Consider the following 16,435-nt stretch of genomic DNA (forward strand, 5'->3'; position numbering starts at 1 on the left):
ACGTCACTGATACGCGAAAAACGTCATAATTCTGCGTTGAAGTAGTCGTCGGTTTGAAAACGGACTGCATATTCGTCGAGCTGAGGTAAATCTGCCAAACGGGTCGACCTCGACGAGCCCGTTAATTAAAAAAATAAATAAAAGCCCACGGCCACCATCATTATATATGACTAACGTTATGTTAACTTATTTGTGCTGATATTAGATAGGTCAGCGGCTGCTGTCTGGCTCTTGTGTAACGGTCGCTGCGCGCGCTCGTGTGTGTGTGAGAATCACAGTTAGTTGAAGTTTAGCTACTTCCGCAAACAACAAGTGACGTCGTTGACCGTTGAGTACTCTTCTGCGCATGCGGGTCACTTCTGGGTCATTTCACGTTCACACAGGAGATCACAAAAGGTCGCATTTAATTGGAAATGTGAACGGCCTTGCAAAAAAATCTAATTTTTTCAAAAAATCGGAATTGAGCATTAAGCCCTGCAGTGTGAACGCAGCCTTAGTTCATAATGACAAGAGTCTATCAGTGAATTCTAATGGACTGAGTGTGATTCGTTCACTTTATGAAGGAATTATGTTTATGAGAAAAGCAGTGCAGTACAGCCTAAAACTTATTTGCACACTTAGGCCATTAAAATGAAGGTCATTAGATACAAAATATTAAATCTTGTGGCGTCTGCAAACAAATTCTCAAAATTCTCCATTTTCTCAGAAATTGACTTGGCTTTTAACCTGATGGTCTTTATTTAAAGAAAAGAAAAAAATAAGAGAAACTACTGGTATAGTTCATCACATTAATATTTTTTACATTTTCCAGGAAGTCTGGAATCCGGAAATTGTCCAAATACGTCTCGGCTTTGAATTTTGTTGAAAAAAAAAAATGCTTGAAGTGAAGTCTTTCTTAAATGCAGTTTGCTGTGAACTTTTGTTATCTAATGTAATTGCATTCATAATGACATTCAGCAGCCCTCCAAAGTCATTACTGGCTTCCTATAAAGGATTTGAGAGCTTGGAAAGCTCTATTCTTGTCATCAAAGATGTGACAGCCAATTTTTCCTTCTTCCTGTTTTTATTTGTATTTTTATTTTCTTTGATTGTGTATTGATTGATTGTTCTCTATGCACTTCATATGCGTGGTGAAATATTAAATGTTCTGAAAAGAGTCCGCTGGAATGGCTGATTTGCAACTTGGATGCCAAGGAATTTCCTAATCTCTCAATTTGTCATGAAAATCCTATTAGTAAAGCCATTACAGGTTTTAAAATGTGACATTTTGTGTGTTTAACCGTTTTTTTTTTAAAACTCGCCAAACATACAAAGTGCTGACGTCTTAATACAAGCCTGCTATCTGCGACCACAGCCTTATTAAACGCAGACAACTTAAAGCTGAAAACAAACACACAGTGTAGTGTTTTCTCACAGGCATACGCTGTCAAAAAGCTGTCAGTCATTTGAGGCAGTACGAGAGGGCAAGAAACAGCTGTCATGTCCTTAATGTTCCAAGTTTCATACAGGAGATCAAGTAGTCTAATTCACTTCTCCTGCATTTGGCAGATAGTAAATATGCTGTGTGTGTGTGTGTGTGCGTGTGCGTGCGTGCGTGTGTGTGTGTGTGTGTGGCAACAGATGAGCATCATCAAGGCCCGCTCTCTCCTTTTGCCATTTCCTTGATCGATTACTCAGCCTCAGATGAGGCCGTTCTCCTCTCACTCTCGAGGGCAGGGCTTCAAATTTGTCTCAGAGCCCCATTATTAAAAATGATAACTGTAATCTCACCGGCTGCCGGATCTGAATGAGGAAATAAAGGGACGGTAATTCTGAACTGGATGAATTATGAATGGAGCTTTTTGAGAAGTGAGCAAGTCGGAAAGGACAATGTTATTGGATTAGTATTGTTTTTTTTTTATCCGTTAATATGTTAATCTGTCTGGTTCTGTCAAGGGGAAGAGAAAGAGGATAGCCCAGGAAAGAAGATGCTGACAGGCCAAACTGATGAAGCGGGAAAACTGATGGAAGGTAAGACCAGTATCATTAAAGAAAGGGAGAGTAAAGTACATGGCACATTTAAAGCTTTAGAGGCCAAATTACATGTTTTTCGTTGTAAGAACTATTAGATTTGTTTCATAAACTATAATGTATAAATGTAATATTATATCTCAAATATGGTTCTTATATATTTCTTTCATTAATTGAAAGTATATTGGTCCCAAACTACCCCATGCTGTGAGACAGATTAATTTAAATTAAGTTTAATTAAAACTAAATATATATTTAAAAGGATTATTTTTATTTATTTATTTTTCCATTTATTACATTTATATATTAATGTATTATAAATATTACATCGATAATATATCACTATTTTATATATATATATATTATAATTTATTATTACATGGCTTGGTTGAATTCTAATGTAGAATGCGGTCTGTTATTTCTTGATAACAGACCGCTGCTAAGTATAAAACACCGTTGCCATGAAAAACAGAGCATTGCTATGGACGCAGGATTCTAACCGTAGAGACGGAACGGACTATTTTCTTTAGCGGAAGCAATACAATCATTTTTAAATCAATAAACTCCTTTTTAAATCAATATTTTGTGTCAAATTATTGATTTATTTGGTAGGTAGCCATGTAATAAGTGGGATAATGTAGAGCGAGTGAAGTGAAGCTTACTTATATATTATATACAGTGAGGAAAATAAGTATTTGAACACCCTGCTATTCTCCCACTTTGAAATCATGGAGGGGTCTGAAATTGTCATCGTAGGTGCATGTCCACTGTGAGAGACATAATCTAAAAAAAAAAAATCCAGAAATCACAATGTATGATTTTTTAACTATTTATTTGTATGATACAGCTGCAAATAAGTATTTGAACACCTGAAAATCAATGTTAATATTTGGTACAGTAGCCTTTGTTTGCAATTACAGAGGTCAAACGTTTCCTGTAGTTTTTCACCAGGTTTGCACACACTGCAGGAGGGATTTTGGCCCACTCCTCCACACAGATCTTCTCTAGATCAGTCAGGTTTCTGGGCTGTCGCTGAGAAACACGGAGTTTGAGCTCCCTCCAAAGATTCTCTATTGGGTTTAGGTCTGGAGACTGGCTAGGCCATGCCAGAGCCTTGATATGCTTCTTACAGAGCCACTCCTTGGTTATCCTGGCTGTGTGCTTCGGGTCATTGTCATGTTGGAAGACCCAGCCTCGACCCATCTTCAATGCTCTAACTGAGGGAAGGAGGTTGTTCCCCAAAATCTTGCAATACATGGCCCCGGTCATCCTCTCCTTAATACAGTGCAGTCGCCCTGTCCCATGTGCAGAAAAACACCCCCAAAGCATGATGCTACCACCCCCATGCTTCCAGTGGTGGTAAGTAACGAAGTAAAAATACTTCGTTACTTTACTTAAGTATTTTTTTCGGGGATCTGTACTTTACTTGAGTATGATTTATTTGCATCTACTTTCACTCTTACTCCACTACAATATTAAAGACAAAGTTTACTTTTTACTCCAATACATTTCCCCATGCCCACTCCCAAGTATTTATTACACTGGCTTTCCAAACCAATGAAAAACTTGGTTTTCTTTTGAGCTCTTTGCCGGCATAGCCTATGCTCACGCAGCAGTCAGTTAGTTTGCCATTGCGAAGTGGAAGATGACTGATGAAACAGATGAAGCTGCAGCTATTGCTGCCAACAATGATCCCGAGATTCCCGATAAGGATCACCCATGGCCATATCTCATGGAAATAGTCGAATTCACTGAAGTCAAGGGAGATTCTTATCGGCTGAAATGTCTTCTTTGCCTGCCACGGGTGAATGCAATTTCAGCATTCAAAACTTCACTCTCAAATCTGAGAAAACATATTTAGGTGAGTTGACGTTAATGATGTTACTATTGTTAGCTAAGTGATTTCATATTGACTAACGTTATATGGAACATGTCTATTGCAAGTTCAACCCCTATAGGCTACTGCGTTAAGGTGCTTCATTGTCTCTTGATTGCAAATCTAACAAATTCTTAATTGCAGTATCTAATCACATCATTTGTTCAATTAAAACATTGCATATCACTCCCAAAACAATCTGCTTAATTATTTATATTTACATTTATATTTTAATTTTGAATATTTACTTTTTACTTTCGGTACTTAAGTATTTTTTAAATCGGATACTTTTGTACTTTTACTCAAGTGATGTTTGAATGGAGGACTTTCTACTTTTACTGGAGTCATTTTTTATTTATGTATATCTACTTTTACTTGAGTATAACTTTTGAGTACTTTTACCACCCCTGCATGCTTCACAGTAGGGATGGTGTTCTTGGGATGGTACTCATCATTCTTCTTCCTCCAAACACGTTTAGTGGAATTATGACCAAAAAGTTCTATTTTGGTCTCATCTGACCACATGACTTTCTCCCATGACTCCTCTGGATCATCCAAATGGTCATTGGCAAACTTAAGACGGGCCTTGACATGTGCTGGTTTAAGCAGGGGAACCTTCCGTACCATGCATGATTTCAAACCATGACGTCTTAGTATATTACCAACAGTAACCTTGGAAACGGTGGTCCCAGCTCTTTTCAGGTCATTGACCAGCTCCTCCTGTGTAGTTCTGGGCTGATTTCTCACCTTTCTTAGGATCATTGAGACCTCACAAGGTGAGATCTTGCATGGAGCCCCAGTCCGAGGGAGATTGACAGTCATGTTTAGCTTCTTCCATTTTCTAATGATTGCTCCAACAGTGGACCTTTTTTTACCAAGCTGCTTGGCAATTTCCCCGTAGCCCTTTCCAGCCTTGTGGAGGTGTACAATTTTGTCTCTAGTGTCTTTGGACAGCTCTTTGGTCTTGGCCATGTTAGTAGTTGGATTCTTACTGATTGTATGGGGTGGACAGGTGTCTTTATGCAGCTAACGACCTCAAACAGGTGCATCTAATTTAGGATAATAAATGGAGTGGAGGTGGACATTTTAAAGGCAGACTAACAGGTCTTTGAGGGTCAGAATTCTAGCTGATAGACAGGTGTTCAAATACTTATTTGCAGCTGTATCATACAAATAAATAGTTAAAAAATCATACATTGTGATTTCTGGATTTTTTTTTTTTTTTTTTTTTTTGATTATGTCTCTCACAGTGGACATGCACCTACGATGACAATTTCAGACCCCTCCATGATTTCCAAGTGGGAGAACTTGCAAAATAGCAGGGTGTTCAAATACTTATTTTCCTCACTGTATGTATTCATTATTTAATATGTTATTTAATATTTATTTCCAGAAAATCAGGGTTTATATGGTATTTATACAAATTTTGGTAACATGTTTGCAAAAAGATCTCTTAGAAAAATAAATGGAAAATAAAGATTTTCTTTCATTTGTTGAAAAAAAAAAAAAAAAAAAAAAAAAAGGTGTTTGTACTATGTTCATGGTAATTGAAAGTGTAACTTTATGTCTTTATACAAAGCAGTTATGCATAACCGGACTGTGTATAGACAACGGTGTGTTTGCCACGTGTTCACACATTCATTCAATTATGCCCACTATTTGTGCACACAAAACTTGATTAAAGTGTTATGTACACAGATAATGGGTAACGTTTCCCATTTAGGCACAAGCGACAGACTAATACACGCACAAACACACACACACACACACACTTACACAAATACGCCAGTACCAGATGTTAAACACGGAGAAGATGAGATCGATACAACATATTTAAGAGGATAAAGCCAAGCTCGTCACCTCACCATACGGTGCTTTTAACAAACACACGCTCACATTCACACACAAAACAGCCTTCCATAACACCTCAGCTGAGTGTTTCTGAACGCTGTTGGCACATGGTCATTAGGGCACTGCTGCCAATTTTATGCAGGTGTGTCGCTTGTGTAACTTGTAAAGTCTAATGGTTGCACTTGTTAGCATTGGCTCTGAATAAAAGCATCTACTAAATCAGTGACTTACATGGAAACAAGTCCCACAAATAAGAAGCCCTCAGCTCGAAAGGCTTGTTTAGAAAGTCTGCATCAATATTAAAAACATAAAATTGTTTGCTCAAGTACCTAGACTTGTGTACTTTTTCACGTCCAACTTGTTCACATGCTTTTCCCCTGAACAAGTCCTGTACGACTGATTTGATGATTTTGTGAAATATTCATAAATGAAATAAATTTCTCTTAGCCTGAAGGCACCTATGAATAAGTCTGGCTTTGCTAATGGAGGGTGTTTTTTTTGTGCCGTGGTGTATTGGGCTCCTGCGGTGGGAGTCGATATCGCCTCTTCGCCCGCATGCAGGTGAGATTTACTGCGACGGCTGCTGAGCCTCAGTGGCTCTGAATCCAATCAGAGTTTGTCTCCTCATCTCTCACAGTCTGCCTGATGAAGGTGGGGGTTTTCGCTCACATCAAACCGAGGTTTGGCCTGTTTCTGCATGTCATTTTTTGATTGCATCTTGAAAGTCGCAAGATTTATTTTGCCTGATTAAATCTGATATTGCAGTGATAATGTGAATCGACCACAGACTATCGCACATGATGGTTGGAGAACAGGTGGATCTTAGATCGGTGTAATGTTGTTTTTGGAAAGCTTAAGAATCCCTTGCCGTGTCAGATGCTTGCGTCTGCTTAGGACTCCTGGCAGAAAGAGAGTTTTGAGTTTTATGTGTAGAGCAAGCTGTAAGGCCACAAACAAGATATGTGCTGGTGTATCGGTTGATAAAGTTGTGATTTACATCATGTTAAAAAAAAAATATTCAAATTGTGATATATTATTGAATATAATTCATTATGCCTTATTTTGCCTATTATAAGTAAGGGATAATCCACAGCTAGCTGTGCATTAAACAATTTTAATGCACAACATGGAGGTTTGCAGCTCAATATTTGACCGGAAGGGTAACATTTACGGTTATTTTCGTCAGTTATGGCTCGTTAGATCTCACATTCTCCCTGCTTTGAATCAGACACAGAGATAAAGTAGTGTGGTAAGATTACATTTATGTGAATGAATGAATGAATGAATGAATTATAGCATTTATTTGAGTTCAACGTCTCTCACTATTAAGAAGAATGAGAAATATAATGTAGTGATTCAGTAGGTAGTGAAGCTATTTTATTACTAAAAGTCGCTGGGCAGCGTTGATAAGTTTCTCTGCTCCTGAATGTTTTTTGAAATATAATGTAAAGAGAAATATAATGTAGTGATTCAGTTGGTAGCGAAGCTATTTTATTATTTAAAGTCGCTGGGCAGCGTTGATAAGTTTCTCTGCTTCTGAATGTTTCTGTGTGCGCAAAGCGTGATCTCCGCTCTCTGTGTATGAGTGACGTATGTGTGTGCGCGCTTCAATGAAAACAGCGCATTAATATAGAAACAGATTTGGAACTACCTGTGCATTAAATGGTTTTATTGCACACCTTCAAGCCAAGAATTGAGTATTCAGACAGACCATGGTATAATATAATATACACAATAAGGCAGCATACGAAATCGCATACTTCCCTACTATATAGTTGGCGAAAAACGGTATGTGACAAAAGAAGTATGTCCGAATTCACAGTACTTATAAAAGAGTAGGCATAAAGTACCCGGTTGAACCGAGATTCTGAAGTGTGCATGAGATGGACACTTTACTATCCCATGAGGCCACGGGAGAGGATTTGTGAATGGCAGTGACGCGACGCAATTGACGCTGGTAGGTCACGTGATTATGATAACATGGCGAATGTAGTTCATCCAGATTACACTCTAACTACACACATTCATACTATATAGAACGTTAATTTTTAGCTGTCGTGAAGTAATTACTTATTGAAATAAGTACCGATAGTGTGTGATTTCGGACGCAGCCTAAGTCTCTTATCTACATATAACAGTAGATAAGTTATTTTTATTACATTGAGAAAATTCTAGTTCATCTTTGTCATGTTGCTCACTTAAAGTGTATGTTTTATAGTTAATTATATTTATAGTTTGTAGTAATAATCAGTACAAATTAATGAACCCAATTACCAACCATGTTTATCGCATTTGGTTAGGCAAGTTTGCTTGGTACGTTTTTAGTTTTTTTTTTGGTTGTAAAATAATGATGCTTAAGCACCATAAACAGTATTGAAATATACTTAGTACAACTAATGCTGTAATCAGCACTTCAAGGGCACTCTTTTATTGATTGTACCATTCTGGTGCTTTTTGTTTCAGTGTTTTCTGCTTGTAACTGCAGATGTATTGTTTTTCCTCCTTATTTGTGTCTGTTATATACAAAAAATAAAAATTGTATCTAAATCTTTCATTTCAAATTGAGACATTTTCATATCAAGCAAAATTTGTACTGTGCAGATGTATTGTTTTCCCTCCTTATTTGTGTCTGTTATATACACACACAAAAAAATTGTATCTCAATCTTTCATTTCAAATTGAGACATTTTCATATCAAGCAAAATTTGTACTGTGGTATCCCTATCACAAACGTGAATGCAAATGCTTCACACTGGATAGAGTAACCTTCATATATCTGTTCCATTGAAGTGGAAGAGTTATTATTTATGGAGCTCATTATAAAGAGTTGCTTTATTTGCTGCTAAATGTTTGATTTTCATATACCAACAGTTAGTGAAGTTTGTTTCACATCTTAGAATCAATGAAGCCAGTGTTGTGTGAGGATAAAAACTTGAGAGGCGACAAAATGGAAAGAGAGGCAGAACGTGCTTTCGCTCCCGTTGTCTCTCGTTCTCAAGCACAGTGGGCAATCAGTCTTCAGTGAGAAGAAGACAGTTCAGATTTGTTTCATTTTGGACACTTTTTTTTAACTTGTTCTTTTACTCTCTCCAACCCTTTGTTTTCTGTCTGATGTCATGGTGAGGCTAAAATGGAGTAGTTTGCCAGCTTAACTCTTGGATATCAGTTAATATTCATAATTTCCTATCTCACATCCTCCGTAGTGAGATCACACGACACCCATTCTCGTACCCATTCTTTTGCCTCTCCAAAAATAATTTCTATTCACTTAGGAAATCATCAAAAGAAGTCATTGTTTATTTAAGTGCTATGCTCACTTATTTATTTGTTTACTTCTTCAAGCTACACCCACAGGAATCTCCATGTAACTTTGCCCGGGTTTGGATCTGCTGGGTTTTTGTTCCTTGAGTATTAACTATTGATTGCGGCCAAGTTTTCGAGGCTGCGAGCGACTAGGATGGCGTCATGTGTGAATGGTGAATGGTAAACTCCTGGTGAATGTGGCCTTGAGGCAGAAACCCAACAATATCCTCTGTGGCCATCTGTTGCTTGTGTTGAAGCCCTGCACATTTCTAGATTCTCAGTTCAGTAAAACCCACCGAACAACAAAGGAAAGCAATTTTGCCAACTTCTAACATTTAGTCATCGTCAGACACCATTTTTTACATTGTTTGAGTTAGTGGCCTATTCTCATTTTCCCCCAGTCTTGTCCCCGGCAGCTATATTTATTTTTCAGCAGCGTGACAAAGCTTTTATAAAAGTGCAGCTTTTCCAGTAATGATCTGCCTTTTCCACTTAGTGGCAGTGTAGTGCGACAAAGCATTACAGGATTTGTTACATTCTTTTGCAAGTCAGATTAATTCTGTTTAATCCGTTTGTTTGGACAGTTCATGTAAATTAATAACTAATTCTTCTTTTTATTTACTTTATGTAGCGACGCGGAAGTAAGCTTTTTTTCTGTGAATGTGCGGGCACTTCCGATTCATTAGCCGCTATAGTAAATAACTGGAAGAATAACAAATTGCAACAATTGGTAAAATTATTTTATTTTTAATGCGCTACAAAACCAGTGTTTATGATTACAATAATAATTTAAAATAATATGATAACAAAAAAATATAATAATGTAAATAGATAGTTAGATTATATTGTTTTGTCTCACTTATTAATTGCTGTGTATTCTAGTATTTCTTTTATTTTGTATTTGGCTCGACTTTGTCTACTCACATTTAATGCTGTCACACTAATTTTTCATTCATTCATTCATAAAAAATAAAATAAAAACATTTTTTTTGTGCCAGAATGTAAATATGTTTTAAAGATTGTACCCTAAGCTTCAATGCATTAGCAGTTTATGCAGTTTGTCATCCTCATTTATATAGCGCTTTTAACAATGTAGATTGTTTCAAAGCAGCTTTACAGAGATAAACTTATAATTTAAGGTAATAGAGATTGTTTTGGCTTTATAGTGGTTCTTTAATAAAGTTATTTTCCAGCTAAAGTTAGTTTTGATTGACTCGCTTCCGTCGCAACGATCATTAGTTATTAAATTAGGGGCCGCTAAGACGACACCATTCTCTCTACACAGACTTTAAACGCGAACCTGTGATAAACGCTCACATGCGCATTAAGAATTGGTTCTATAGTTATGTGCGTTTGAATATATGTGCGCAGGTTTGTAATTCCCTACAAACCAAGCCTAAACAAAGTACTGGTCTTTCCTTATAAATTTTTATACAGAATTTTATTTTATTTTGTCACTTCGGGGTAGGTACGCGAAACGAATTTTCTCGACAACGCTTTATCTGTAGAGTGGTAAAGGGATCCTCCATAGGGAGAGACTAGTTGGCACTTCAGCACTGCGTTGACATCGGGTCCAGGCGAAGGTCCTTCGTCAGATCTGGATACGGCCTGGATCCGGCAGGCTGCGGGAAAACCTCGGGATAAATAAATAAAGACACTAAAATTAGCGTAGATGCCATTCTTCTTATGATGTAACGAGTACATCAGGATTTATGGGAAGTGTTCCCGGTTCCGGCTGACCTAATCTATGCAGCCTAATATGGAATTATAGAAGTCTATAATGTGTTATGTGTATGCTAGGTCAAAGAGATGTGTTTTTAGTCTAGCTTTGAACTGACAGAGTGTGTCTGCTTCCCGGACAATGTTAGGAAGACTGTTCCAAAGTTTTGGTGCTAAATAGGAAAAGGATCTACCGCCAGCAGTCAATTTTGATATTCTAGGTATTATTAACTGGCCGGAATTTTGAGATCGCAATAGACGTGAAGGACTATAATGCGTTAAGAGCTCGCTTAAATACTGCGGAGCTAAACCATTTAGTGCTTTGTAAGTAATCAGCAATATTTTAAAATTTATGCGATGTTTAATCGGCCAATGCAGCCAATGCAGTGTTGACAGAACCGGGCTAATATGGTCATACTTCCTGGTTCTGGTAAGAACTCGAGCTGCTGTGTTTTGAACTAGCTGTAGTTTGTTTATTAAGCGTGCATACAAGTTTGTCATACAAGTCAATGATATTTGCAGTTCACAATGCCAGGTTTCATGTATAAGCTAGTTTAGCACACAAGCTAGAGCAGAAGTAGAAGAAACAAATAAAAAAATCATTATTATTTTACAATTTATATATATTTTTTAAACTATTGTATATTATTTGGAGTTATTATGAAAAAGTGGTGTGTCTTTAGCTTCAGATATGTTTTATGTAGCTTTTTTTTTTATGTACAGTAGCAAATTCAGCATTATTATGTAGCAAATTATAAGTAATTTATTGCATGGACAGCACTACTCTCCCAAGTGTGGTCTTCCTTTTGTGTGAAATGGGAGACATTGACCACTCGAGTAATCTGTTTCTAGTAGAATGAGTTGAGCGAGGTCACACTTCTTCTCTCCATTGTGACTTTCCTTTGGATGCACCCCTGTTGAGCAGCTCCTCTGATCCGCCATCCATAGAGGCTTTACATGGTGGAGAGACAGGTGGAGGCAACTGCCTTTTTAATTGGCTGTTTAAATGCGACTTCCCTTGTTCTGTTTGTGTGCCAGGGGAGATTGTGGAGGTGAAGGCAAAGCTCAGAGAGCTTCTGTCAGCCCGTGGCTAGGGCTTATCACAGCACAATTAGCTATTGCCCTGGGCTCGTATATGGCAACAATCTTTGAAAGAGCCTGGTATTAGCCAAATTTTCTGCATAAATGCAAATATTCTTGCAGTTTGTCTTCATCCTGCCCCAAAACTGTCCTCGCACTTTGCTTTGGAGCAGGGCAGAATGAATAACACAAAGACAAGTACAACATGCACTTTAGCGGCCATGTGTTTTGTACATCATCTGGGTTAGTTTGTGCGATTGTAGCCTCCCCGGAGCTGTAGCTTAGTGGCTTGTTGTGCGGCTACGAGTGTGATATTGCGTTTGTACAGCAGTTCGAGGGCACAAGTGAGTAAATAAATAAAAAACAACGGAGTGTCTTTAAAAAAAGTTCCTCTTTATTCCCTCTTTTGTGCGGAACTACTTCCTTCCGCCATGGATTCAAATCTCAAGTTGACAGTTTAACAGTTGAGCCCAAGCCTCCGTTACTAATTCTAAAACTTCACTTTAGAACTAGCAATGAAGGAACATTGAAGTTGCTTCATTGAAGCTTATTGTATTATGGAGAGTAGAGTATTGTGAGAGGGATATCGACTAACCGAGTGCATTACTTGCATGGTCAATATTATATTCATAATCGCAAAATTAGTTTGAATGCCTGCTGAAGAACATTGACCTTTTAACAGTTAGGGGGGATTTCCCATGACAACGCTAGTCATGCATTTGTAAGTTGCGTCTTATAATGTGTTGTTTAAAGTAAAAACAACATCCTTGTTTCAGTTCCCTTCAATATATATATAAAAAAAACTTTGCTACTGACTCATAAAGACCGTCTTTACTGCCATCTAATGGCGCTTAGATTTCCTACTTTGTACAATAGGAAATAAACACAAGCAAACACTTCCGTCAAAAGTACAAAAGCAGCGCTATAGTTATAGTACATGATTTCAGTTAAATAAAAATTATGAATTATAAATAAAGTTATGAAACGTACCTCTGCCCTTAGCCAAATCGATTTGCTCAGGAACAAGAAATAGATTAATAATCTATGATTAACGTTTCCATGGTGGTACTGGTAGAATATTGCATGGCTGGAAAAGGCTTTTAGCCAATCAGATTTGAGAACCAGAACAAACTGTTAACAAAAACACATGAAAACAGTCCATATTTTGAAAATCTGACATTCTGAAATGATATGTTAATGAGCACAATAGTGTGTTTTGAATTGGTTCTGCTATTTTTTCAGCGTGTTGTTAGAAGACAGGCTTTATAGAAACCGAGCCATGTAACAGCTTCCGGGCTGAGGCGCCACTGTTGTATGATTTCACACACACATATGACCATCATGAACCCACTTCAGCGAACACAACCATCTGCTGATGGACCCTGGACTTCAAACACACCTGATCTGACTGTCATTTGTGCCCCAGCAGAGCACCCAGAATGCATTGTGCGCGCTTTCCATTATGCAGTCACCTATGGCCCACAACCCTGTTAGCATCAAAGCAGGGGGAATGCAGGAGAAGAGGAGTCCTACTCAAATAAGCTGGAAGGAGCATGGCTCTCACACTGTGGCTTTGAAGATCTTCTTTTGATCAGCGAGCTCGTCCCTCCCACAGCCCTCCAGACGGAGTGAGCGAAGAATGTGGAGGCAGGCTAAATCACAGCGAAAGTGAAGAGTTGCTGTGGCACAGGCTGCAGAGCTTATATTTGATAATGGCAGTTTTGTTTTGCTCATGCCTATTCATTTTGTCCCTCTCACTCATCTCTCTCCCTCTCAGACTGTGCAAAGGTGTACAAAATCCATTAAGAAGTCACATTGAATTTGGACGCTTTAATGCATATTAAACAAAAGAAAATAGTGAGAGAAGTAAAGCCACTGACAGTTTGGCAGGAACAGGAAACTATGTGACAGTCACTTTGAAAACTGGTTCTGCTGATAGCATTGCTTCTTTGGAAGGTGGTCTAACCTCTTTTCTGTTATAATGACCGTCATGTTCAGAATATTCTCTGTTTCTCTTCTCTGTGTCAATAGACTCAACAAAGACAGACACCAGTCAGGAGCCTGCGGATCCCATGGAGGTTCATGGTATGGTTTCCCAACCTTTTTTGTGTTATATACCTCAAAGCACCTCAAATGTGTTAACTCGGATAAGTAAAAGCCCATGATTAAAACCCATCATTTTTTACGTCAATGAGAAGGAAAACATATTTTTACATGTACGTTTTTTTTGTTGTTGAAGGAAATTAATACTTTTATTCAGCATGGATGCATTAAATTGATCAAAAGTGACAGTAGAGACTGTTCTGTTTTGTTTCCAATAAGTTAACTTTTTATTCATCACATTTTCAACATTGATAATAATAAATGTTTCTTGAGCAAAATCAGCATATTATAATGATTTCTGAAGAATCATGTGACACTGAAGACTGGAGTAATGATTCTGAAAATGTAATAAATTACATTTTAAAATATATTAAAATAGAAAACGGTTACTTTAAATTGTAATATTTCACAATATTACAGTTTTTACTGTATTTTTGATCAAGCAAATGCAGTCTTTGTGAGCATAAAATACTTCTTTCAAAAACATTAGAAAGTCATACCAACCCCAAACTTCTGAACAGTAGTGCATGGGGTAAATATGGATTACATATAATATGGATTAGTTAAAAAACTGAAAACTGTTTCCTTTGAGTGATTTAATATTTCTATATATCGTTAGTGTGTTTGAATGTGAAGGACTTTGCTTTCTATATTCTCACATCTTTCCCCAGCAAGGTCTAAAGGTGCTCATGCATCCTATTTTCTTTTGCTGGCGAATATAACCTCATGCCCAGGAACACGCGGTGGGTCAGGTTCAAAAGCAGTCCACACATTATGCTAAGTCACTCGATAAGTTTTCACAACAAGCCCTGCTACCTTTGACAGCCGCGTTTAGTTGCTCTTAAGGTCATGGCAAAGGGGATGCCCTATTTTTCTTACTTCCTTCACATTTATTGTTGTTTTTCCTTTTTTGTGTGTGAGTTTTATGGTTTTGAATCATGTGTAGTCATTCCCATATAATTTGAAGCAGAGAAGAGTAAAACAAAGAGAAAGTTGTACTTGCACTCTAACTTCTTAAACACATTATTAAACATATAGTTCTCTCCCAAAAAAAATATTTTTTGATCATGCTCTAAAGATATTTGATTGGTTTGTGTGATGAACAGACTGATATTTAAGTCAGTTTATGGGATGATGTTTAATTTGAGTCAATTCAGTTAATTGGTTGTTCCGGTTCACAAACCAGTCTGACTGATTCATTTATTAACAGACTAATCTGGTTCTAGACTACAACGCACTGACTCAAAGATATAGCTCATTGGTGTGGGAAGATTATCAGTGAATAACAAATCCAAAAATGTTGTCCCACAAAACTATTATATAGCTTCAGACGACTTGGAAAAAAAGCGTACAGGTTGTATAGACCAACTTTTCTATAGTCCCCATTTAGTTGCATGGAAATTAGCAACCAGTGCACTACACAAAATTTCCATTGATGAAAGAAGTAAATGAGTAAATTATGACAGGATTTTAATCTTTGGGTGAACTATTGCTTTCAGCTCTGAAAACACACTTTAGACTCATGTTACATTATGATTTTATCGTATGGTTTTTAAATAGACAAGTGATGCATTAAAAAAAGGCTGCCGTTCCCCTCCCTTTACTGCTTAATGTACTTTACTTATCTGCCACAAACCTCCCTGCTCAATTCTCCTCAGCGCTTTCAATGTGACCCTTAAACCAAACGACCCCATGTTCTCTTTTCACATCTTTTAAAAGGTTTTTTTGTTTTTCCAAGCATGGCCTTCTTGGCCCGAGAGAACTGGAAGCCTTTCAGACCTATAGAGGACCTCTTCTTTTTACAATGGCAGCTCGTCAAAGCACATCTTGTAACTTTAGGCAAATGCGGCCAGCAATACAATGCTACTTGGCTCTGTAGAAACCCTTCCTCGTATTTCTCACTCTTTGCTTTGAGAGGGTGGAATACAGATGAGAGGAACCACTTGGCTTTTCACAGAGGAACGTGCATGAAAAAGATCTGTGGTATTTACACTGAAGCCCTCCCCACCGGGTTTGTTTCGACTCAATACCTTTTAATTGCTTCTAATTGTTTGAAGCTTCACCATCACACAGCGACGCAACAGAGAAAAAAAAGCCCCACACAATCAAGTGCCTCCCAGAATGCTTTTCTCTTTCTCTTCCTCTCCTCAGTGTTGTTCCAGAGAAAATATGCCTGCCCTCGCCCAGCAACCTTTGAATATTTACATATGAAAATGAAGTTTGCTCTCCACATTTAGCACTTCATTAGCTCTTATGGTCTGGCTCTTTGAAAAGGTTGCCCGCCGTTGTTGCGTATGAATAGACCTGGAATTATGTTTAAATGATGAGCTGAACTCTACCGTTAACTCGCACAAAACGTTACAAAAGACGTACTTTGGTCTAAAATGTGGCTATTCACTTGAAGAATACAGTATTTTACATGTTAGATGATGAATGCACAGCTTGAAGACCACCCTGAGCTTCTTTACCTAAAGTGAGATATCAGGTACTTCT

The 16,435-nt window shown here is 37.7% G+C and overlaps 1 protein-coding gene across 2 annotated transcripts in view; it reads left to right on the top strand.

The window, feature by feature from the left end:
- The window catches only part of macrod2 (mono-ADP ribosylhydrolase 2), a 561,583-nt gene that overhangs the window by 533,955 nt on the left and 11,193 nt on the right, over positions 1–16,435 (top strand). The window contains exons 16-17 of one of the 2 annotated variants that reach the window (XM_084093700.1): positions 1,936–2,010; positions 13,871–13,924. In XM_084093700.1, the coding sequence (XP_083949826.1) occupies positions 1,936–2,010; positions 13,871–13,924 (129 nt within the window). The remainder of the gene's footprint in view (positions 1–1,935; positions 2,011–13,870; positions 13,925–16,435) is intronic. The other variant, XM_084093701.1, reaches the window with a different exon arrangement.

The sequence above is a fragment of the Abramis brama genome (assembly GCF_963993115.1).
Source record: "Abramis brama genome assembly, chromosome: 19".
NCBI classification, from domain to species: domain Eukaryota; kingdom Metazoa; phylum Chordata; class Actinopteri; order Cypriniformes; family Leuciscidae; genus Abramis; species Abramis brama.